The sequence below is a fragment of the Mirounga leonina genome, unplaced genomic scaffold (assembly GCF_011800145.1).
Source record: "Mirounga leonina isolate KUSES-001 unplaced genomic scaffold, KU_Mleo_1.0 Mir_174, whole genome shotgun sequence".
NCBI classification, from domain to species: domain Eukaryota; kingdom Metazoa; phylum Chordata; class Mammalia; order Carnivora; family Phocidae; genus Mirounga; species Mirounga leonina.
Window position 1 is genome coordinate 25333443 of NW_023270451.1, and position 23967 is coordinate 25357409.

The 23967-nt window shown below is 38.7% G+C and overlaps 1 protein-coding gene across 1 annotated transcript in view; it reads right to left on the reverse strand.

Moving 5' to 3' along the window:
- COL28A1 (collagen type XXVIII alpha 1 chain) overlaps window positions 1-23967 on the reverse strand; it is a 161530-nt gene that overhangs the window by 135863 nt on the left and 1700 nt on the right. The window contains exons 2-8 of the mRNA XM_035020613.1: window positions 22043-22203; window positions 20359-20915; window positions 14454-14474; window positions 12679-12735; window positions 10425-10478; window positions 8503-8544; window positions 4128-4154 (exon numbers count right to left, since the gene is read on the reverse strand). Coding sequence (XP_034876504.1) covers window positions 4128-4154; window positions 8503-8544; window positions 10425-10478; window positions 12679-12735; window positions 14454-14474; window positions 20359-20915; window positions 22043-22166 — 882 coding nt within the window. The 5' untranslated portion in view covers window positions 22167-22203. The remainder of the gene's footprint in view (window positions 1-4127; window positions 4155-8502; window positions 8545-10424; window positions 10479-12678; window positions 12736-14453; window positions 14475-20358; window positions 20916-22042; window positions 22204-23967) is intronic.

Here is a 23967-nt window from a genome sequence, read left to right on the forward strand (position 1 = left end):
CAATGAGATCAGTTTTACAATTTTATTTTGGAGATGAGAAAACTTACACTCAACAAGATAACTTCTCTCGATCAAGTAGCTCATACTCACAGTCCCTATTTTTTCCACAACACAATACTCCATCCTGAGTACCAACTTTGATCAGTTAGTAGTAAGAAAAAGGTCCTAAGACCATGCCATGGCTTGGTGGGGAAAGGAGCCATAAAGACTTGGGTGGAGGGGTGGCGCGCCTGGGTGGCTCAGTCGTTAAACGTCTGCCTCCAGCTCAGGTCATGATCCCAGAGTCCTGGGATCGAGCCCCACATCGGGCTCCCTGCTCAGTGGGAGCCTGCTTCTTTCTCTCTCTCTCTGTCTCTCCTTCTGCCTCTCCCTCTGCAGCTCCCCCTGCTTGTGCCCCACCCCCTCTGTTAAGTAAGTAAAATATTTTTTTAAAAAAGCCTTAGCAAGAGGGGACGGGCAGGGTGGCAAGCACACTGTTACTTCCCGTCGTCACACTCTCCTGTCCTGCCTTTCCTGGAATAGCAATGAAAAAAAGAACTAACATTTAAATTATGCTTTACAATTTACGATCAATGTTATTTTGCAGACGTAATCTGTTAAGCTGCCGTTAACTGTCTGACATAGATATTATTAGCCCAATTTCACAGACTGAGAATTTGTGATCCCAAAAGTTAAGTAACGTGCTCATGTAGAAGGAGAATTGGGACCTCTGAATACTAATCCATTGTATCAGACTTCTAAGACTTTGAATAATTAGAACTAAAAGGCAGCAAAGGCCATTAGAAAAATGACTAAAGTTAGAATTTTCAAGGGCTTTCATATTTTTTTTTATTTTTTATTTCCTATTATTTTTTTTATTTTTTTCTGAGCCTTTTTAAAATGTTTTATTTGGGGCGCCTCAGTGGCTCAGTTGGTTGAGCGACTGCCTTCAGCTCGGGTCATGATCCTGGAGTCCCGGGATCGAGTCCCACATCGGGCTCCCTGCTCAGCGGGGGGTCTGCTTCTCCCTCTGACCCTCTTCCCTCTCGTGCTCTTTGTCTCTCATTCTCTCTCTCTCTCAAATAAATAAATAAAAAATCTTCAAAAAAATAAAATAAAATGTTTTATTTGAGCACAACTGACACAAAGGGTTACATTAGTGTAACTAATAATGTATACATTATGCTCTGCTCACCACCGTGTAGCTACCATCTGTAACCATAGGACACTATTACAATATCACCGACCATGTTGCCCCAAAGCAATTCATATTTTTAAGATATGGCAACTCAACTGAAGAGCTTAAATGAGTTACTTACACGTACATGCTAGCCCTGCGCCCTCGCTACCGCCTGCTTCTGCTGCTGCTTTACCGTCCACGCGCTGTAAGGCACGCTACTCAAAGCACCACCACACGGTGACGTAAGAGACTTGCACTACGGTGAACATCAGTGCCCTGCCTCCATTAAAGAAGACACGCGGTGAAAAATGAATGTCAACGGAACAGTGTATTTAGTGATAGAGTGGATTTATATTCCGATGCGAGCTTTATCTCATCACAAAATACAACAAGCAGTTCACAGGGTGACAGCCGGTCGGCAGACCACGCTTGGAATAGCACTGCTCTAAGAAGGGAAATAACAAGTGTAACCACCAATCATGGATCCAAAGTCCAAAGCCTTTACATTACTGCTAATCCCCACAACAGATTATATTAGATTAGAGAGAGGGAGGAAAAGGAGGTTCAGAGAGATTAAACAGCTTGCCCATGACCACAGGCTTGAGTCTGTTAGATTCCCAAGTCCATGTTCATCAACCACCCGACGCTGAACAAGGCAACCCGCCATGGTCTGCAAGTTACTTTCCGCTAGCCTAGGGTACTACATGGGTGTTGCTGGCATTGGGAGCAGGAAAGAGGGAGGTACAATTCCTCGATCCAGCTATGCCCCTGTTCAAAAGCAATCTGTTCTCTCTCTACATCAAACTGAGTCAAACTGACCCAGGAAAAACTGAGATTTCACTTCGAACAAACTGAACATTTATTTCTGAATGCAAATGGAAAATCACTCTTGAGGAATCACTTAGAAAGCAATTAATTTAATAATGTTGGGTGGAAATAAAATGAGTCAAGCACCAAAATATAAAACAGAAAAGTACCATAAATACACTCAAAAAATTCTTTTGGCCAGGATTCACATTCCATTTGTCCAGACGGATTTGTTAGCTATAGGGTCCTGAGGAACAGCATTTGTTTTGGGGGCAGATTTCCATCAATGAAAATATTGTACTCATGTTATTTGCCTCTGCAAAGGCGTTTTCTTTTTTGGTGGGCTCAGTAATCCCTGTGGAATGGTCACAATTACACAGTTTCAGAGAGCAAGTGCTTCCAGAAAGCTATGAACAGATTAGCTCTGTTTCCAGCCTCTGATTTCTGATGTTGCTGTTCCTGGTGAAATTCTGGTTTGAATGTCAATGGTTCGAGGTCACTTTACTCTGACAGCTTGTATTTTCCAAATGAGAACTCCACCAGTGATTCCGTAATTTCCCAGAAGGTTAAATGAGTCTTTTCATACATATAAATATACATGAATATATATATGTGTGTGTGTGTGTGTGTAAATATATATATAGTGTTCATGAGTAGCTCATATTATAAATCAAGATGGGGGGCCTGGATAATTTTCTTCAACTGTATGTAGGACAATTTTACAATCATGAAACTTTCTTAACTTTCCTGTATTATCATTGGTTCCCTGCCTCTTCGTAATAGCACCTTACATTTATAGATAAGCAAAGAGTTTATAATACATTGTCACATCCATAATTCCATTTGATTCTCCAACCACCCTGTAAATTAAGGAAGCCTACATTAATCCAGTTCTATACAGATGAAGAAACAGGCACTTAACATTTCCAGTGATTGGGGATATATTTATTTGCCTGTATGTAGACTCACCTCTAATATATGCAGGGCCCAGGGCAGGAGTGCAGGGGGAGGCCTACATACCATGTATTGAAATAGTTGAAAGTTATACATTAAGCTAATAACCTACTAATGTTCTAACTTCCTTTTTTGACAAGTATACCTTCAAAAGGAATACAAAATGAAAGAATTTTGGTATTCCTCAGAGGTCCATGTGCAAGTTCATCCCCATGCCCACAGCCTACAGCCCCGCCCCCGCTTGACTCCTCCCCACTTCTGGTTCCTTCACCCCAGGAGGAACCACGCACATGAAGGTGCCCCAGGCCACAATACAACAAAGCTCCTACCAGGGCCTCCTCCTGCCTCAACAAACAACTTGCATTTTGTTTCCCCTCAGGCCCAGGAAAAAGATGGACAGAGGAAAGAAGTTTGTATCTGCCTTCAAAGCAGGCTCAGGCCATTTTGCAGGGACTTCTGGGGTCTTGGTTACCTAATGTCCTGTAACTTCTTGGCTCCAATAGGGGTCGGGCTGGAAGAGACCCAGAGTGAAATCTCTGGCCCAGGTCTGAGGGCTGTAGATTGAATGAGAGAGGCATGCTCTGCTTTCAGAAAGAAAATCTGCTAACAGAGAACACAGCAGCATGAACCTATGAAGGAACCATGGAACACGCTCAAAGGTTCTGGAGCCCCCATCCACCTTACTAACTTGTAATTGGCAAAGAATCCTAAAATAACCTATTAGCCCATAACTTTTGTTTGCTTGTCAACTTTACTCCCCCTGCCTACCAGACGCCTACCCAGCTCTACCCAGACGCCTGACTATATGAAGTAAGCTGTTCCTTATTGCTTCACCAGGATGTTACAGGAAAGGAAGCACCACGGGAGAAACCTAACTGTTGTGTTGCTGCATCCATTTGTATATAGAAACTTTGAGTCTGGATATCTGTGCTGCAGGCCTGCTGCATTGGGGTTCTCGTGTTTGCCCAGCTGAGAGAGGCTGGATCGTGATCTCAGGAATCGTAGGGTGCCTTTCACCCCTACAACATGTCCTGTATCTTAAGTTCTATTATTATTTTGTGTTAACAGAGTTAAGAGTATACTTAGGACTTAGGGAACCCAGACTTACAAAAATAAAGGAAAACAACTTTTATTAAGTACATAAATACAGTTAGGTTTCTTTTTCTTTCTGAAATCCTGGTCTACCTATTGGTTGTTATCAACTTACCTTCTCACCCTTGTACCCAGGAATTCCCTAGTTGAAAAAAGAAAGAAAGAGTAAAACATATTAGAAGACATTGCTGGAGAAAGTATTTGATGTTTTTCATTTAGAAAGTATAACAAAACACATTTGTATGTCAGGAAACTAAGACCACATATGGAAATGTAAGCGATGTTACTTCTCTTTGAGCTTAGGGAATGCACATTGACTAGGGAGAAGAAAAGAACCTACTTTTCCCTTAATTACATTCTATTCTCAGTTCCACATATTTTTTCAAACCCAGTTCCTTACCCGTGGGCCCACAGCTGAAGGAGAGACTAGACACCGAAACTTGTTGTAGAAGGGACAACATATAATGCTCCTTTCAAAATTGTTGTATTGACTTTTTTTTTTTTAAAGATTTTATTTATTATTTATTTGAGAGAGAGAGAATGAGAGAGAGCACATGAGAGGGGGGAGGGTCAGAGGGAGAAGCAGACCCCCCGCTGAGCAGGGAGCCCGATGCGGGACTCGATCCAGGGACTCCAGGATCATGACCTGAGCCGAAGGCAGTCGCCCAACCAACTGAGCCACCCGGGCGCCCTGTTGTATTGACTTTTAAACTACAAACCGTCCCAGCTGAGAATGTTTCACAGAGGCTGTTGGAGAAATTGGCTTTGAAAATGAGCTAAGATAATGGCCTTTCCAATGTGTGTAAATATTTACATCCATTATGGTCCTCCTTTCAAATTTGGGCTGGAATATAGAACATCAACGAAATGAATGGTTCCTTTATCAACGCTAATGAGACAGTGATCTTTAAGTTCCTATATTTTCTGTCCTGCTAACTGCGGGCCTGGTGCTTCTGCTCCCCTTCTGTGTCACTCCAGGGAATCCTGCACAGCCTCCTCCATCGTGTCCCTGCCCAAGAGCCCTTTAGGTAATATACTACTGAATATTAAGTGAACTGCAAAATTACCAACTTTAAGCAACAGCAAGACTTTTTCAAATAGGATTTCATGTCCTTTTCCTACAACAATAGCTTTTAAGTATGAAAATAGAATTGTAAGACATAGTTTAAGTGAGCTGGAGAAACCAATGGAATAAACAAGCTATTATTGCAGTTACTCGTGTAGACTACAGAATTCTGGTTTGTATGACTTTTCTTACAAGAGGCAAAAAAGGAAAAACTTCGGGAAGGAAATAACACATCTCTCCTAATGAGCGGTCACTGAGAAATCGGACATAAAAATAGAACTACAATCAAAAATATTGTTACACTATAATTTAATTCATCTTAGAAATATTTATTAGCATAAAGGGTTTAAGTTTTTATCATGGGCTTAAAATTAAAGGCCACATTATAGACAGTTAAATTGGGGTTCTTGATGAAAACAATTCACGTTCTCAGCACTAAGAAATGCTGGACCTCCAGCCTCAGGAATTTGGGGGTGCTCCATATTAAAATCCTGTCATTATTTTATGTTAAAAGAATTAAGACTGTATTTAGGAAGGAGTCAACATAGCTTATGAATAGAAACCTTACTTTTTACAGCATCCTCTTTTTTCCCGTTTTTCTTTCTGAAATCTCTGGTCAATTTATTGTTTGGTTGCTATCAGCTTCCTTCCTTCCTTTCAGGACATCTTAATTACTAGTTTTAAACTAGCCCAATTTAAAATATCCAAAACTGCACTCATCGGTCTGCCAAAATTGCTTCTGACTTTCCTGTTTCTATTAATGGTACCATCATATTTCAAATCACACAGAATCAAATGTTTATAATTATCTTTTCTCTCTACTTGCCTCTTATACTCCTTTAATCCAACCAATTAAAATTCTCCACCAGCTTTCACTGCATTTAATTTTAAATCCATCCTCCCTACCCCTGCCAGCAGCGCCCTCCGTAATCCACGCCTGCCTATCTCCGTAACCTGTTTATCACCACTCTTTGCCAAGTTCTGGCTTTCTTCCCATTTCTCCAGCCCGCTGGGCTTATTCCCACTCAAGAGTCTCTGTACCTACTGCTCTCTCTGCCTAGAATACCCTCATGACCTTGTTTTATGTTTCCAGAACACATCTCGCTGATGAAATCTCATTGGTTTGCCTGTTTATTGCTCTCCCTGCTAGAAGACTGTATGAAAACAGGAACTATCTGTCTTGCTCACTCCTGTATCTCCAGCGTGTAAAGAAGGGCCCAGCATATAGCACGTGCTCAATAAATGTTTGCTGAATATATGAGTCAGAGTCGGTCCCCACAGCCTTTTCATGGTTCTCACAATGGTCTCTTTTCTATTCTATCACCACTGTGGCCCAATTCTGCCCAATAGAATGTGAGCTTCATATAGAATTTAATTCCCTAATAGCCACATTAAAAAAGCAGCAATGAACAGGTGAAATTAATTTTTAAGAATATATTTTACTGAAGGGCACCTGGGTGGCTCAGGTGGTTAAGTGTCTGACTCCTGATTTCAGCTCAGGTCACGATCTCAGAGTTGTGAGATTGAGCCCCACGTCGGGCTCTGCGCTGGGCATGGAGCCTGCTTAATATTCTCTCTCTCTCCCTCCCCCTTTGCCCCTGCCCCCCCCCACTCTCGCATGCATGTGTGCTCTCTCTCAAATAATAACAATAACAATAATAACAATATATTTTACTAATCCCAATAGGTCTGAAATACAGTCATTTCAACATGTGACCAGTATAAAAGTTATTAATGAGATATTTTATATTTTCTTTGATACTAAGTCATCAAAATTCATTGTGTATTTTACTCCTACAGCACACGTCAATTCAGGCTAGCCATGTTTCAGCTGCTCAGTGAGCACATATGGTTAGCAACTTTCATGTTGGCCGAAACAGCTCGAGCCAGTGTCCCTGTTCTCATACAGACTGTAACAGAAAACCTTCTTCTAAGTGCTCCTTCCTTCTGCTTATTTCCACTTCAATTTCTCCTTTAGAGTCATGTCAGATTAATCTTCCAAGTACACAGCTCTTGGGTTGTACACTTCATCTAAATCTCTCACCTAGCAAAGCATGGAGCACCCACTGTGATCTTCATGCTGTTTCTGGCAACACTCCTCTTCAGGCATCCCCCCGCACCATTTTCCAACACATCGCCTTCCCCCAGGTGGCTGCTCATGGCAACCTCTAGCTGGAATGCCTGTTGCTTTTCACCTTTCTGTTCTGTCCTTTCCTGTCCCAATTCTGCACTCTCCAGGAGTTATCCTATAAAACCTACCCTGGCTTCACTATCCTCTAAGTGCCCATAATAATTTGTGTATGCAATTTTTATAATATTTTGACATTCTGCTTCATAGTGTAGCTATTTTTGTTAATTAAAGTATAACTGACACACAATGTTACATTAGTTTCAAGTGTACAACATAGTGATTCAATTTCTCTTTACATTATGTTCTGCTCACCACAAGTGTAGCTCCCATCTGTCACCATACAGCCCTATTACAATACCACTGACTATAGTCCCTATGCTGTACCTTTCATCCTTGTGAATTATTCGTTCCATTACTGGACACCTATACCTCCCACTCCCCTTCACCCATTTTGCCCATCCCCCCCACTTCCCTTCTGGCAACCAATATTGTAGCTATTTTAAATAATTAATCTCTCCCATAACAAACTTTTCAAAAACCATAAGCATTTTGTCTTAATTTTATTTTCACAAAATAATATGCTTTATATGTAGAAGGCACCTAAGAAATATTTCCTAAATGAATAACACACATTTCTGAATGAATTTCCATTGTTCATAAAGTTGATTAAAAACACCGAGAGATCAGTTTTTAAAACCTCTGGCCCTGACTCGTGGGCTTTCGCCAAGGGGACAAGCCAGGAGGAGCAATGTGATGGCCTTTTTTTTAACTCACCGTACACATTTCTCTGCTCTTTGCTACTTTGCTGCGACTCCCCAGAAAAATGCAAAAAAAGAAATTTACTGGGATTATTTCTCAGACAATCTCGAACATCTTCTAATTTTAGGAATAATAAATCAACTAGAATGATAGCTTTTTTTTTTTGGTCTGTAGATCAAATTTACCAAAGCATAGTTTAGATTATATAGTTCTGTGCTCCCAGAATTTTTGACTCATTCTTTATTGGAAAAAAAAAAAACACAAGATGCAAAGCAAAATATTTTTCTTACTTGAGTCTTCCACAAATCTCACTTAAGTATCAGAGACTACCCTGTCCCATCATCACTCCTGTTGAACAGAGTATTTTCTCCCCACATTTCTACTTCTAAGATCCTATCTGTCTGATTGCCTGTCTGAGCCATCACGAGCACACGTTTTTATAAATCATTTTTGTATTTGCACCATAGAAGTCACAGTGATCAATTACAGAATCTTAGCATCCTGGATTACTTTCTTGGGAAGGGGTATACATACCCCTGGGCCTCTTTCTCCAGGTTCCCCTTTTTGAGCATCACCCTGTGACAAGCAAACAAACAAACAAACAAACAAACAAAACTCAATCAAAATTCCACAGCCCTGCAGAGTGACTGATGGCTCAATAAAATGCATTATTCAGAAGTCTCAGATTAACAGATTAACTCCATGGAGAAAAAAATCTTTGGCCTTTATCATTGACATTTTCACCATGCCATCAAGGGAAGAAAAGAGCAGTTCAGATAGCCTTTGCCCTTTGGAATGAAGCCAGATGCATAGAGCACAGGATCCAGGTACATTTGCTCAGTTTAGGCCAAGTTTTGCATCCCAGTTTAACAACACAGCCATTGTTCTCAAATAGAGCAATGTACCCCATTGGAGCCAGCCATTCTGGCTTTTCTCCAAGGGGCTTTGGAATGTTTTCCAAAATGTCATTAAGAGTAATTGCTTGATTTCAACAAGACTTAGGAAAATATATTATGTGGCCCAAAATTACAAGCCAAATAAATGAAAGGTAAACATAGATTTAAAACAGGTATTTAACAAGACAAAAAGAAGACATGATGGCATCAGTTGGGACCTAAATAATGAGTGTGTAGGGTTGTGTGTGTTTGTATTGTAAAGATACCCAAGGATGCACCATATTCCTTTTCTTTGACAAGCAAGCAATTGGCTTTCATGCATCTAAAATACTTCCATGCATCTAACTTATTCTATTTTTCATTTCCTCCCTAAACATAGTTTTAGAAGAGAAGTTATTGGGTTAAAATTTGAATATATGAATACTTCTTGTGTAATATCTAATTGCTTTCCAAAATGTTGCCCCAAGTTACCTTTGCAATGAAGAGCAAACCAGTTTCACCACCTCATTGCTCTCACTAGTTATTATTACTTTAATATCGCTGTGTTAACTGCTATAAAAAAAGACACGTTTTTCAAAATCTGAAACACACACACAAAAAAAAAAAACCCCAAACTATGTGAACTAGAAGATTGCTCCCCTCCCCATGCAAAAAACAACCCAACAAACTTGGACTCCAAAGTTTCTAAAATGTGAATCATTAGTATTGAAGAGTACCTCATTGTCTTTATCTAAATTTCAGTCATTATCTAGTGAAATTAAATGTTTTTCTATTTCTTTATTTACTGGTTTTATTTCTTCTCTTGGAAATTGTTTGGGTCCTTTGACCAATTGATTATTAGTGGCTTGATATTTTCTCATCCATTTTATAAAGCCTTTATATACTATTAAAATTAACCCAATGTCGATTGTATTTGATGAAAATATTTCCTTGTTTTCCTCTTTATTTTAATTATTATTTTTCATGATATAGAATTTTGCCATAAATTTTCACATAGTTATAGCTCTCTCCCATGATTCTTTTAGCCACTTTTGAGCTTGGAAGATCATCGTGTGAAATATTATCTGACTTTTTAAAATTAATATAGAATTCTTTTATGGGTACACCAAGAAAAGAATTGGGGAAATACCTGAAGATGGTCTGAGTGTAGGAGATAATTGTTTTTTTCTATTATTATCATAGGTCAGTTATCCATAAAATGGATCCATATAAAACATAAGTGTCAATGTCAATCTGATATGGAATATATATTAGTAATTCATGGAACATTGTAGCAATTAATTTGCACCAACATTATGTAAATACAAATTCCAATTTGTTCAGCATTCCTAGGTTTCCTAGACTTATTGACTAAAATGGTCATATATTACTTAGGATTTATAAGCTAACACAAACCAGGTAGATAATACAGGAAGTAAGCATCCTGTAGTCTTCACAGAAATCATCATATTTTTGGCATTGACATACACTACAATGCTCTTTGTTTTCTTCATTTTTGTTCTTTAAATAAATCTAGAAAGAGCTACAATGGTTTATAAGGAAAGCTGTTTATTCATTTACCGGGTTTCCTTTTGGTCCTTGCTCACCTTTGATACCTGGGTTTCCATGTGTACCCTGAAGGCAAAGGGAGAAAAGATTATATTCAGCTCACATCCTATGGGTTTTTTACACATTACAAAAATTTCTGATCAGCTTCATCCCATAAAAGGAATGAAGACTGTAAACAAACGTAACCTACCAAGCAGAGACTCAACTGTATTCTCACCTTTACTACACACCAGGAAGACCGCACTGTCTTGAATAGGTAGGTTCTCTAGATTTGCTCAAAAGAAAATACTGTCTCTGCCTGATATCCAAGGGATAATCTCAAAGATGAGAGAAGAAAGTGCTCCAATCCTGTTCCAGAAAGGTGTTATGTTTTCCTATTCTCAAACCACCAAAAAAGCTGGCTTTTCTGAGAACTGGTTTTAGGGACACTCAATAAATGCTAAATAGTGTAGTTTTACGTCTAACCCTATTAAAACATGGTATGGTACAGCACAGGGAATAGAGTCAATGGTATTATAATCACACTGCACAGTAACAGATGGTAGATCCACTTGTGGTGAACACAGCATAATGTATAAACTTGTTGGGTCAGTATGTTGAACACCTGAAACTAATATAACATTGTGTGTCCACTATACTTCAGTTTAAAAAAAAACATGGTGGGGTGCCTGGGCGGCTCAGTCAGTTAAGCAACCGACTCTTGATATCAGCTCAGGTCATGATCTTGGGGTCCTAGGATCGAGCCCCGTGTTGGGCTCCGCATTCAGTGGGGAATCTGCTTGAGATTCTCTCTCTCCCTCTGCCTCTACCCCCACTTGCACTCCCCCTCTATCTCTCTCTAGAATAAATAAATAAAATCTTTTTAAAAAATGATACGTTAGGGGTGCTTGGGTGGCTCAGTTGGTTAAGCATCTGCCTTCGGCTCAGGTCATAATCCCAGGGTCCTGGGATCTTTCTGCTTTCCCTCTCCCTCTACCCCTCTCTCCTACTCCTGTATTCTATCTCTCTCTCTCAAATAAATAAATAAGATCTTTAAAATATATCACTTTTTAAACAATGGTAAGTTAATCTCTAACAATACTGAGTGACTGAAATTGTCAGATTAGTTTAACAACTATAAATTTTCTTACTGTTCATTCTAAAATATAATTGAATATCCCAAGTAAACCTTCCCCTGGTAATTTCTTGGTCTAATAAATATAAACTAAGACTTTATAAGAAGGGAATGTTAAAATTTTACTTTGCCCAAAATCAGCTTCTACTGGCTGCCACATTGTCTTATAATGTATCTAACTTACATTTTAGGGGAAAAAAAAAAAGACAAACATCCCCACCTTCTGATTGGTAGAATGGTTTGAAAAAGCATAGTCTTTTGACCTGAGTCTCAAGAGAAAATGTGGCACAGTCTAAGAAATTCACAGTACACATTCTCCTCTCTGCCCCCCAATACAAGCATTTGTTCAAAAACTGTATCCATGCATTTTTGTGAAATATATCCACTGGGCTTTTGACCTATAGGGTTTGAGACCACATAAGTAAATGGAATACCAAATAAGCAGCATGGATGCCTCTGATGATATGTGTTAGAGAAATATGCAGTATCTCCAGTTATTGCGATGTTGTTGCAAATACCTTCCCAGTACATACATGACACCTTCCAGATGTTAGACCAGAATATAAAGGAAGCACTCATTTTAGGATTATTTTATCAAGTGTTGAATCATCGTAATAAATCCTGCCTTTAACCTTTAGTTGCCAAGTTCCATTTCACAGAGCTCACTCTAATCCCCAAAGCTCCCTGACCAGCTTCCTCTCTGAGAGGCCACCCAGTGTTGTTCTTGGATACATGTGAAGACACAGTGAACTTCCAGTGAGCTCTGTGTCACTTGTTTCTAGGCTAAAGCTTTCCCTAAAGCACGGAGGATTTGGATGATCTCTTTTTCTATATTTTTGTTTCACTGTTGAGAAATTCTGGCCCCAACTGTCACATCAGAAGGGATGCTGGAACATCCTTTGTGAGAACAGCTTCATCATTCTAACTGAATCTGCCCTCCGTTCAGGTCAGCAAAATCCCAGGCTCATTTCTAAGGACAGAGTGTATCCCTTTAGGAATCAGAGAAAGAAACAGCATTTCCCTGTTTGCTGCTGTTTGCACATGACTGCTTTTCACAGCACAAACCAGCAGTGGCATTTCCAAGTGCAAGTAGAGCAATTGTGACTAGGGCTTCCTGACTTGACCCTCCGTTCAAAGTGGAAACGTACTCACAGGAAGCCCTGGGTCGCCTGGATCCCCCTTCTCACATTCACAAATCTTGTGTTCGCACTGCATTGGGAATGAAATCCAATATTAACACGCAACGAAATACAGCATTTCAAATCATATTCAGTACATAACTAGATAGAACACTGCCTTGACAAAATTTTACCTCACAAATTTATGGAGATTTTGTTCTCCCTTGTCAGTTCTTCTAGGCTAGTGCAGATCTAGTAAGAGCCAGCTAGTCAACGATTATTATACATTGCCATGGTTAGATAAAATAGACCTCCCAGCAAAAATATATGCATAACATCTAGTTGCCAGTGAAAAGGGAAAATAACCATTTTCAGTGGATTTTTGGAATTTCTGCTTTTTCTCTATTCTACAGCACATCAAAGCTCAGTACCATACAAATATCAACCACTCCTTTAGCCCAAAAGGAAAACATTGTGACATACCATATTTTATCAATTCTAGGATATACATTTTTCCTTATTTGTCTGAAATCAGAATAAATCTTATTTGAATCAGGCCTGATCATAATGAAGTTGTTATTTTCTGCCCATGTCCTTCAAAACTTACAGAATGAAATGGAAGAAAACTCTAGAGATACTCCTGGAGTACACTCAAGAAATGTTGCAGCACCAGTGTTTTTGATGGCCCAGAGGCCGATTTGGGGGGGGGGGGTGCAGGGGATGGGGCGGAGGGCATCAGAGCCAAAAAGCGATTCAGAAGATTCAGACTCTGGATACGAAGAAGTTTTTGAAATAACCAGTTTAGTTTGCCTTCATTGTCCCGTATATGTATGGACAAAAGTGATAGAGGATTTAAAAGTCTATATCTAAATAAATCTAAAGGGACTCTTACTGTAAGTATAAAATCAAGAATTGTCACTTATTAGAAGGTACTCTATCATAGTTTAATTGGCAGGGTCCTTTCCTGTCTCACTGGTACATAAAATAGGATGCATCTGACCATTGGTTGAAGCATGCTGCTCTGCAGGGTTTGGTTGGCTCCTATTATTTTTTGCAGTACTACTTGTAAATGTCCTGATATTTAATAAGCAGCTGGTCCAACAAAATTTGCATGTTCCAAACTCTTTGTGTTAAGAAACACACGTCCAGTATAGAAGTCCTCGGCAACCTGGAGGTCACCTATTGTGCTAAGCACCATCCAACTGATACTAGCCAGCTTCCTTTGCTGCCTGGTGTGGTTGTCATCATCAAGGAGAATGAGCTTAAAATCAATCACCAGGCACCAGCGGGAGACTCTGAGCTGTGTCTCTTGGCCAGGAATCCCGGCCAACACCAGGCACACCTCCCAAAGCGGAGGACCCCTATGAGCTGGTGTCAGAGACATGCTTAGAATAAAGGAAGTCATATCAAAATAAGCAAAAACTATGCCTTTTGCGGGGTGCTTGGCTGGCTGAGGGTGGAGCACGCAACTCTTGATCTCAGAGTTGTGAGTTGGAGCCCTGCATTGGGTGTAGAGATTACTTAAAGATAAAATCTTAAAAAACAGAACAACTATGCCATTTGGTTATCAGTGATTTCTAAAGTTACTCTCTAAAATCATATTAAAATATTTCCTACTTTTTCCAGATTTTGAAACCTGCAGTAGACATAGAGAAATCAGATGGCTGCCTCAGAATAGAGTGGTTCATTTTAAAAGAATTAAGCATTTTTATGTAGATACACCTTATCTTCTAATGTGAATTATGATGCTGATTTGATCATGCAAATTTTGAGAATTAATTCATAGTAATCAAAGCATGTGGTACTTACCTTCTCTTCAAATAAGATATCCTAGGAGATAAAAAAGAATAAAACATTAACTCAATTCATGTTCTGCTTCCAGCTTCTTATTAGTCTTAATTATTCCCTATGGGATATGCAATTTCCAATTTCAGCTTTTTAACCTTGTAAAAGCAATAGAGCCTACCTGCCAACCACCCAAGGAACACTCTGAGCCATATAATAAGAGACGTGAAGGGCACTAACATTAAAAATTATTATGTTTTCTAGGAACTTTATCCTGTTGCATCCTAAGTTCTATCTTTCTATCTTTCAGCTCTCGAAACTCTATTACCTGGCTACAAGCTAAATCAGTCATAATAAAAATTTCTCACTTTTACTTATACTTAGCCAGAATACATAATTGTGTGTTTTCTCTTCTTTTGTTTTTCCATCCCTATACATACATGCATTTGTTTTTCAGCATTAAAACATTAATTTCAGAGTGATCATTTCATGAAATATCAATAAGCCTTTGAAGTCAATCAGGTCCAACCTTTCATCTTGCCCTAAGGAAATGTGGGTCTGCAGGACTGTGACTTGTCCAAGATCATACACTTGACTGAGCCACTTAACCAAGTTCAAGTGCTACTTTATACTTACACAGAAATGAATTAACTAGAATATTTTTCAAAACTCCTTTAAATTCACAGTTTTAGAGAAATTCACAATCTGGTTTTTGTCTAACATCTAGGCCTCTCTAACCTACTTCAGCTTAGTGGGGCATTACCTGACAAGTGCACTAAAGGCTGTGTCTGAAACCAAACATGGGGAAGAAATTAACCTATGCTTACAGATAGAATTATTGCTTTCATAACGTAGAACCTATGGATCAGATTGATGCCTTATGACTGAATCCAAAGCATTAATTTGCATAGGATAAAATAAAATTGGGAGTAAAAAGCACTAGAATATGCAAGGTATTAAAAATGAAGACTGTAGTGAGGAAGTTAAAAATAAGTCAGAATTATACCTGTAGGGAGGACCCCCACATCCCTTTAGTTTTATTTTTACTTTACCTTTATTGCCATACAAACTAATAATACAGAGGGAAGTTACAGCAAAATGCTTTATGTGGTCCTAGTGATGTAATGGGAGGAAAAATTAGGCTGGGAATTAAGTGTGGTCCAGGGTTTTCATCCTGTGTCCACCATTACCTAGCTGTGTGGCCTTGGGCAAGCCCTATAATCCTTCCAGGTCATTTTCACATACATGAAAAATTAGAAAGTTTGACTGTGTGGTCTCAGGAGTTGTAAAACTCTGGCTACAGAGCCAATCTACAAAATTCAGAGTCTTACCTCTGGCCCTCTTTCCCCCACCCCTCTGTCCCACCCACTCCCCACCCCAATGATTTAAAATTTCCAGCCGATGTAAATCCAGGCAGAAAGCAGTTGAGATACTTGTATCTTTATGAACTAGCAGGTCATGTGAAGAAATGGGAATTCAGATATACTGACAGTCTTGGTGTAAAATGGCATTTACCCTCCCCAGAAGATTTGGCTGTACCTAGAAACCTGAAGATGTGTGTGCTTTATTTCTAGGCTGCCCAAGACAAGTCCTTGTTCCCACCTGTTATTCTGACACTCCTTGCAGACACGTCTTAGGGAAATTCTTGTGGTTCCTGTGTATTTCAGCATTCATTATTTTTAATAATGAAAATTTGGAAATAATTTTGGAATTTGGAAATAATATCAATATTATTAGAATGCAATATTAGAATGGATCAATAAACAAAATGTTATTCAGCAGTGAAGGTGAACACATTGGATCTACATATTTCAAAGTAGAAAAATTTCCAAAGACACTGAGTGAAAAAGCTAGTTGCAGATGGATATATAGAATATGATCCAAATTATAAAAATATTTAAAACACATTTAGTTTTTCTAGGAGGGAGAGAGAGAGAAAGGAATTTGAAAAGAGTTCAAGAGACAATAAACAACTAATAATTCAAGTCAAATTGTAATATTTGAAAACAACTACTGAAATAAAGAAAAATCCAAAGTTTTGTCACCTTACAACCCTTTTATAATAAGCAACACCCTTCTGTTATCCAATATCAGTTTTTAAACTCATGAATTTAGCTGCTACTAGCCTGATGTATAATTGTACACTCTTTCAGCTTTTCCTCTAAATTTAATGTCTGCTTTGCCATATTAACTCTTTAAAAACATGTGCCATGGGGCTTAAAACCAAAACAACATAACTAATTTTGGAACTCATTTGATTTTGTGTTTGTGGAATTTATATTCCTATGGAAAAAAATGGACCCAGGACTGCACAATAGATCAGACTGTTTCAAACAAAGAACAAAGCTCTATCCCTAAGGGCACTTATAGTCTATAAGCCCCAGTGACAGAAAACAGCACAGACCAAGCAGCGTGGGAAGGAGATCCCAGACTTGGTGGGGAGGTGGGTAACAAGACAGTTTCCTGAAATAGGTGGGTTTTCTGGATAATTTTCAAGAGCGGAATGCAAAGGACCAACTCATGGATGGAATATTGTTCTATATGTCAAAGGTTATGAGGAAAAAAGTCATAAAGACTAGTGTGGGCTGTAAGACAAAGGAAGTGGTGAGGAGGGATGTTTAAAAAGAGTGGACAAAAGGGCCCATGTGGACAGAGCTGGACACCTTGGGATGTAATGAGTGCTTTCGCTTAAGCAGAGAAGCAGGTTATGTGGAGAACATGGTCAAAGTCAAAGGGAAGGGCACATTCAGTGAGGATCTAGGTGGATACTGTAGTCTAAATGGAAAAGACAAATAAAGACAAGACCTCCCTAAAGCAAAAGAAGGTGCATTTTATTAATGAAGAGTTTTATGATGGCATATATGTGAAAGGAGAAGGATAGAATGGAATTGATAATTTTGTGAATGAGTATGAGGTCAATGCTATGAGAAAGGGACAGAGGAAACGTGAGGAAGTTATCAAAGTTATTGGTACAATAACAATAGCAAATAGAATGAGAATAAAGAACTTAGTAGGTGAGGATTGCAAACTCTACAACCAAAAAATATTTGCAGCTTAGTATAGTAGCCAAATAGCCACCATAAAATCTCTTCTAAAAGACCAACTAATATATATAGACATTGGGTTGGAATTGTTTCTTTGGTTTCAATACTGTTATGTAAATCATAATAAAATAGTATTAGAACATTTTATATATCCTCTTCAATGTGGAATCATCAGGTCTCTCTGAGGTTATTCAGAACTGAAGTGTTTTCATGGGGTTCTTACATGATCCTTTTTACTAGAGATGCCAAGGAGTTGGTAATGATTCCTTGATTTGTCTTGGCTCCTGCAAGATCTATTTGTTGTGGGCACTCATGTCCATTAAAATTCAACTAAAGTCCACTCTGCAACAACAACAAAAAATAAACTGCTGATACCAAAAGAAAGCCCAGTTGAATTCCAAAAAATCATTATGCTGGGTCTAAGAACCCTGACAGAAAAAGAGTACACAGAGCATAAGCTTATTTACATATGAGCCTCGAAAGCATACAGTAATCTGGAGTGACAAAAGTCAGATCAGGAGCTAAGAGGCAAGGGAAAGATATCTTGCAAAGAGGCTGGAAGAAGTTTGGGGGTGATGGAAATGTTATATATCCTAACTGTTGTTGGTTTCATGAATCTATATGTCTATCAAAACTCATAGAATTGTGTACCTTAAGTAGATGCAGTTTTGTATTTGAATTATACCTAATTAACTTATTTTAGAAAGCCAACTACATAATTATTTCCAAATGAAAAGTTTAGGAATTCAACTAAAGATGTAATAGCAGTAGATTAGATGAGGAATTTTTCCAATGGCCTGATCAAGAATCAAGTTCTGTCTCCTACACAGTGGCAATCTGAAACATTGAAACAGTGTATTGTTCTTTGAAGGGCCTAAGAAGCCCTTTGGATGTTGGGAATGTTTAGAAAGCAGCATCTCCTAAGTGGCTTGTTCATAGAGCTTCCATCTGAACAAACAAGCTGAAATCACAGGATGCTAAAGAAGAGCAGGGTCGTTGGGACACTTGGTCATTCTCTGGTTTCCTCAGAAATGAACAAATAGTCCTGCTTGGAGACTACTGCCAAGATCCTGTGTTCTGAGTTGGGCAGGAGCTCTCCGCGAGGAGGGTGTGTCTGGAAGGAGTAAGAACCTCCTGAGCCTCCACAACTGGCCAAACAAGAAGCTGCCTGTCCTGTATCTTCTGTAATCAGCAACTGGAGACTCATTATCTCAACTCCAGTGTTCTCTCCCACACGTGCTGGAATCATCTGTTTGGGGTTCAGTGGTAAGGATTGCTTAAATTACGGCACAGGCAGCACTAGGCAGTTAGCCAGGCACCCCTGCACACTTCCCTTATATGAAAAGAGATGCGCAGGGTGAGCACTCACCCTGAGCCCCCTGGGGGTCGAATGCATCATCTCTAAGCTAGGCAGAACTCTCCCTGTCTAGCCCCAGTGCCCAAGAAAAAGAGGCTAGAAACAATAGAACTTTAGAGGAAGGATGTTGCTTAACTGTTTCAAGGCAGTTCTGACTGCGAAACCTTAAAACCCAGTTACTATTTTCCCCTTTCAATATAACTTCACAGGGTTAATCATGAAGACCCCAGGGCTTTTGCCTGTCCTTACATTTTCAACTATAAAATGAGGATAATATAGTACCTACATCATAAGATTGTTGTATACATTGAATAAAATAAAATTTGTAAAGTACTCAGAAAAATGCTTAATACACAGAGCACTCAAGACGTGGTAACTATTATTTAGATTTAAAAAAAAAAGTCAATGTCTCATGCTGAAAACAACAGTTGTAAGAATAACTTACCAGTTATTATCTTATAGTTAATATTGACTTATAAGTTATAAGAATAATGTTAGGAGAAGGATTGGGGAAAGGGACAAAAGGGTCAAAACAATCTCTGAAACAAGGCTGAGTTTTTTTGAAACTTATAGAAAACAGCCATACGAAATGCTTAGTACCTAAAGGACACATTTGCCCTGCCCTCTTCTCAAGAAAAAAAAAAAATCAATGTTTTTAAGAAAATATTATATGCAAACAATGAATCATCGAACACTACATCAAAAACTAATGATGTAATGTATGGTGACTAACATAACATAATAAAAGAAAAAAGAAAAAAAAAGAAAATCAATTTTTAACACTTAACAAATCAACCACTTTTTCTCCAGGAGTTTTCTTCTTGAGAAACACTGTGAAGAAGGATTTTATTTTGATTGCTTTGCCTTGTGTTTTCCCAAGCAGAAAGGAAAGAATCTCACACAGCTGAGCAATCAACAAAGAAAAGCATTGACACAACTAATCAGACCAATCAAATGGCACTCATTGATCTGCAGGGAGAAAGTGTTGGGTGACTGCAAGTCGCAGGTGATTTTAAATTGGGTGGGCTTGCTAACACCTAAGAACAAGGACATAATAAAAAAAATTAGAAGTCTATGAACTTTGCTTGAGGAGCATAATATAGCAGTAGGTGAGAGATGGAGTCAAAATATTTCTGCAGATGTTAAACGGGAAAAAAACTACTTAGTACAAATATAGCAGACCACAAATTGACCACAAATTGCATATTAGTCAGCAGTGTTCGTGATCCCAGGATGTATAAATAGGAGCCTGAATGATTGGAAAGTAATTCTTCCAAAATCCTCAGCATTGGCTAGCAATAAAGTTAGGAATGCAATTCCAGAGCATGAGCCTTGTTACTTTCCCAGTTTATCTGGTGTAAACTGTCAAGGAAGTGGAGAGAGACTTCGGAAAGATTCTCCTATTTCCAAGATGGATTCTTTTTCCTTCATCTTTCTGACCCAGTATCTACCCTTACAGAATTTGTAATTAAGGTATCAGTATTATGATTGGGAATATATACATAAAACCAACTCATTAGGCACCTACCAGGCGATCTCGAATTTTATCTACAAGGGTTGGATCACTTAACAGTAGAATGGGTTCACTGGATGAATCCCCAGATATCAAACGAAGTTTGGCTTCATTGACTACAGTGGAAAGTCCAATGGTGATAAATAATATCCCTGCAGTTCTGGCGTCTTCCAAAATACTCTGAACATCTGGATTCTTTGGATGGTCAATGCCATCAGTCATCAGCAAAGCCACTTTCACACCATCTTTACGGCCTTCTCTCTTAAGTAGCCCAGTGGCATTGGAGACGGCATAATAAGAGAAGGTGCCTTGCCCGATGAAATTCATAGACTTGACCCTCTGTTTAAACGTCTGCAGATCCTTCCAAGAAGAAAAAGGTGGATCGATTTGGACAGAGCTGCTAAACTGAAGCGCTGCCAGTTTGATGTCGTATTTCAAGGAGCGAACCGGGGTCAACTGGAAAACCTCATCACTCAAGCTATCCACAAAATCTTTCTGTTTATCAAAGAGGATAATTTTAGAAGTTTCAGAGCTATCCACGATGAAGACAACATCTATGAAGCAAGTAGAGTCTGAAATAGAACAAATAGGTTAGGCAAAATATTTGTTCCTACTCATGAAATGACTTTGCATAAGGAAAGCCCTGAGGTGGTGTGATGTGTATGGGTTTGTTGTTGTTTTGGGGTTTTTTTTTTTTTTTTTGGTTTTGTTGTTGTTGTTACTGTTGTTGTTTTGGCAGGAGAGGGGAGTGAAAAAGAGAGGCATCTTGGAGGTAGGGCTTAAGTTGTGAAGAACTAAATCTCTTTCCAAGTCTATAAATTCTTTGCCTCTTGTAAAATCATGAGAGTCAGGAGCAAACAAATAAGCAAAATTCCATGTATTTTGAGTATTTTCCCATTGTTCAAAAATTCAACAAATATATGTATTTTTAATTTTATTTGTTTCGAGAGAGAGATGGGGGGGAGAGGCAGAAGGAGAGGGAGGGAGAGACTCTCAAGCAGACTCCACACTGAGCGTGAAGCTGGACATGGGGCTGGATCTCACGACCCTGAGATCATGACCTGAGCCGAAATCAAGAGTCAGACGCTTAACCGACTGAGCCACCCAGGCACCCCAAAATTCAACAAATATTGGGCAAATTTGTTGAGAAGTAAATAATGCTCTGCCTGATTCTCAGGTTGTGTGTCACATTGGTGAGGCCCCATTTGTTTTGGTGCGTGGTTTTTTGTTTTGTTTTTAGCTTTTTTTAAATCAAGGGAGAAAATGACTACACGCATCACATTGTAGCAAGGAGGGGGAAAGAAACATAAAAGCAGAGAACTTAAGTTCGAATTCTAGATCTTACTAGTTAATTTGCCAGTGTCCTTGGATGTGCCACTTAATATCTCTGGGCCTCAATTTCTTTATCTATGACAGTGGCAGTCTCTGTCATTCCCATTTTACAAAGCTACTGTGAGGCTCAAATGAGATAATAAATGTACAAAGGCTCTAAAACACCTGGTGTTTTTGTAAATATGCTCTATAAGTATAGAGAGTATATTATTATCGTAATATAAGTATATTAAAATAGAATGTTACATATATGTTTATATATATGGTTTGCTATTTGCATCAACTGCTATTTGGAAAAATTCATATTGGTGTTTTAACAGGCTAAAACTAATCATTAAAAACAAAAACAAAACATTTTTTCTTTTACCCTGGAGATCATTTTTCCTTGCAAGTAAATTGGACTTTGATCCTTTCTTTCTTTGTCCATGTATTGTTTGACTCATAAAAGCTGGCAAAAGCAGGAGATAGAAGACAAAATGTCTGTTCCACATTATGGTAGATGGTGAAAAGTCATCTGTCTTGTAACACCTTTAATAGAAAAATCAGTTATAAATACTTTCGTAAAGTACAGTGTTCGCTATTTTTAATTTAAAGCCAACAGAATTGAAAACTGGCATGTGACAGGAGCAAAAGGTTTTCATTCATATTTACAGAAAAACATCCACGTTGGGATTTTAAAAGATTTTAATCCAAGTGAATCATGGCACTACAACCAAACATTTATTAGTGAATATTTCTATATAGTCAAAGAATTACATCCAAGTAATCTGAATTTCCCATTTTATTATGGGGAGCAGAGAGTGGGAAAAGCCATTTAAAAACACTTCAGTCCCACTCTATATGATGGACTATGGTTCAAGCACAGGCTCTCTTTTGACATTGTCACATTCTTCAAGGTGATATCAGATTGCTACATTGTTGTTTCATTATAACTAATTCCTGACAATCTCAATATTTTTACAAGGTTGTAGAGAACCACCATCATTTCAGTCTTAATAATACATGCACAACTTCAGTGAGTTCAAAAGGCAAGTCAAAAATGAAATCACCCCTCAGTTCCCATAGAACACCATTTCTCTTTATACTCTTACTTGGAAACTTCATCTACAACAGAGTTCCAAGCTGGACTACAGCTGTATACATATCCAATGAATCAAGAGTATGAGAGCAAAAATAATAGATTTGCTCAGCAACACCATTCTTCTAGTGAAGAAATGATAGAAATAAGATTGAAATCAGAAGCACTTCCTCTGAACATTCCTGTGAAGCTGTTTTTCTGAATAGATTAACAATGAAAAATCTAATCCTGTATTAAAATCTACAGCCATCTTCATCTCTCAATATGCCCAGCTCTACACCAAATGACTTTTAAACCCTCAGGCTTCCCTGGCAAGAGAAGACTCATGCGGGGCTAGCCCAGTGTACTTGAGAAGGAACAAGAAAGCTTTTTGTGAACCAACGTTCTGTATGGTTTGGAAATGCTTTCCTTCTTAAACTATATTGACTTCAAAAGTTCTGGAAAAGGAAATCGCATTTTCCTTCACTTTGCCTTCAGGGAATGGGAACTGGGAAACCATAAGCACGATTTTTCCAGGCTCAAATAGGAGGCAGAAATATATGCAAAGGCAGTGAGAAATGGAATGGATGACTGGTTTCTTTCATACATGCCAGATGGAGAAACCCAAAAAGGAATCAAAGCTGTTGGGTTGAGGATGAACCAATAGATGGCTCCATGCCAAAATCTGCTCCTCAACTGACATGGTCTTGCAGGAAGTTTATGAAGCTGACCTTGTATCAGTATAGCTAAGCACCTCTGTTGGCAAGTGCATCAAGTGCAATTGGCCAATGTCAACTGTTCTTCAGACCAGGTGTGTTAAGATGTGAAGACAGCTGGGTGTTAAAAAAAAAAAAAGAAGAAGAAAAACAAGGAGTTTGCTGAGGAAAAGGAACACATAAAGGACACCCCTCCCAAGTAATTCCTTGTTAACCAAAGAGAAGAATACAGAAGGATGTACACATTTAACTCTGAAGACTAGTAAGAACAAGGCTATGTAGCAAAACGTAGCTGCTATAGTCTTTGGAGGGGGGCAGGTGGAATAACACCGTGTCCCTGGTATTACATACAACCTTTCTCTTTTGTTGAGCCCATACCACAAAAAGTGTCCCAGAAGTTCTGGAAATAAGAGACTGAGAATTTAATTTCATTGAAAGTGGAGAGATTTTACAAGCTACATGATCAATACAACTCTAAAGAAGGTAATTTCCATGCAGGATCCTGAGTAGAAAACCACT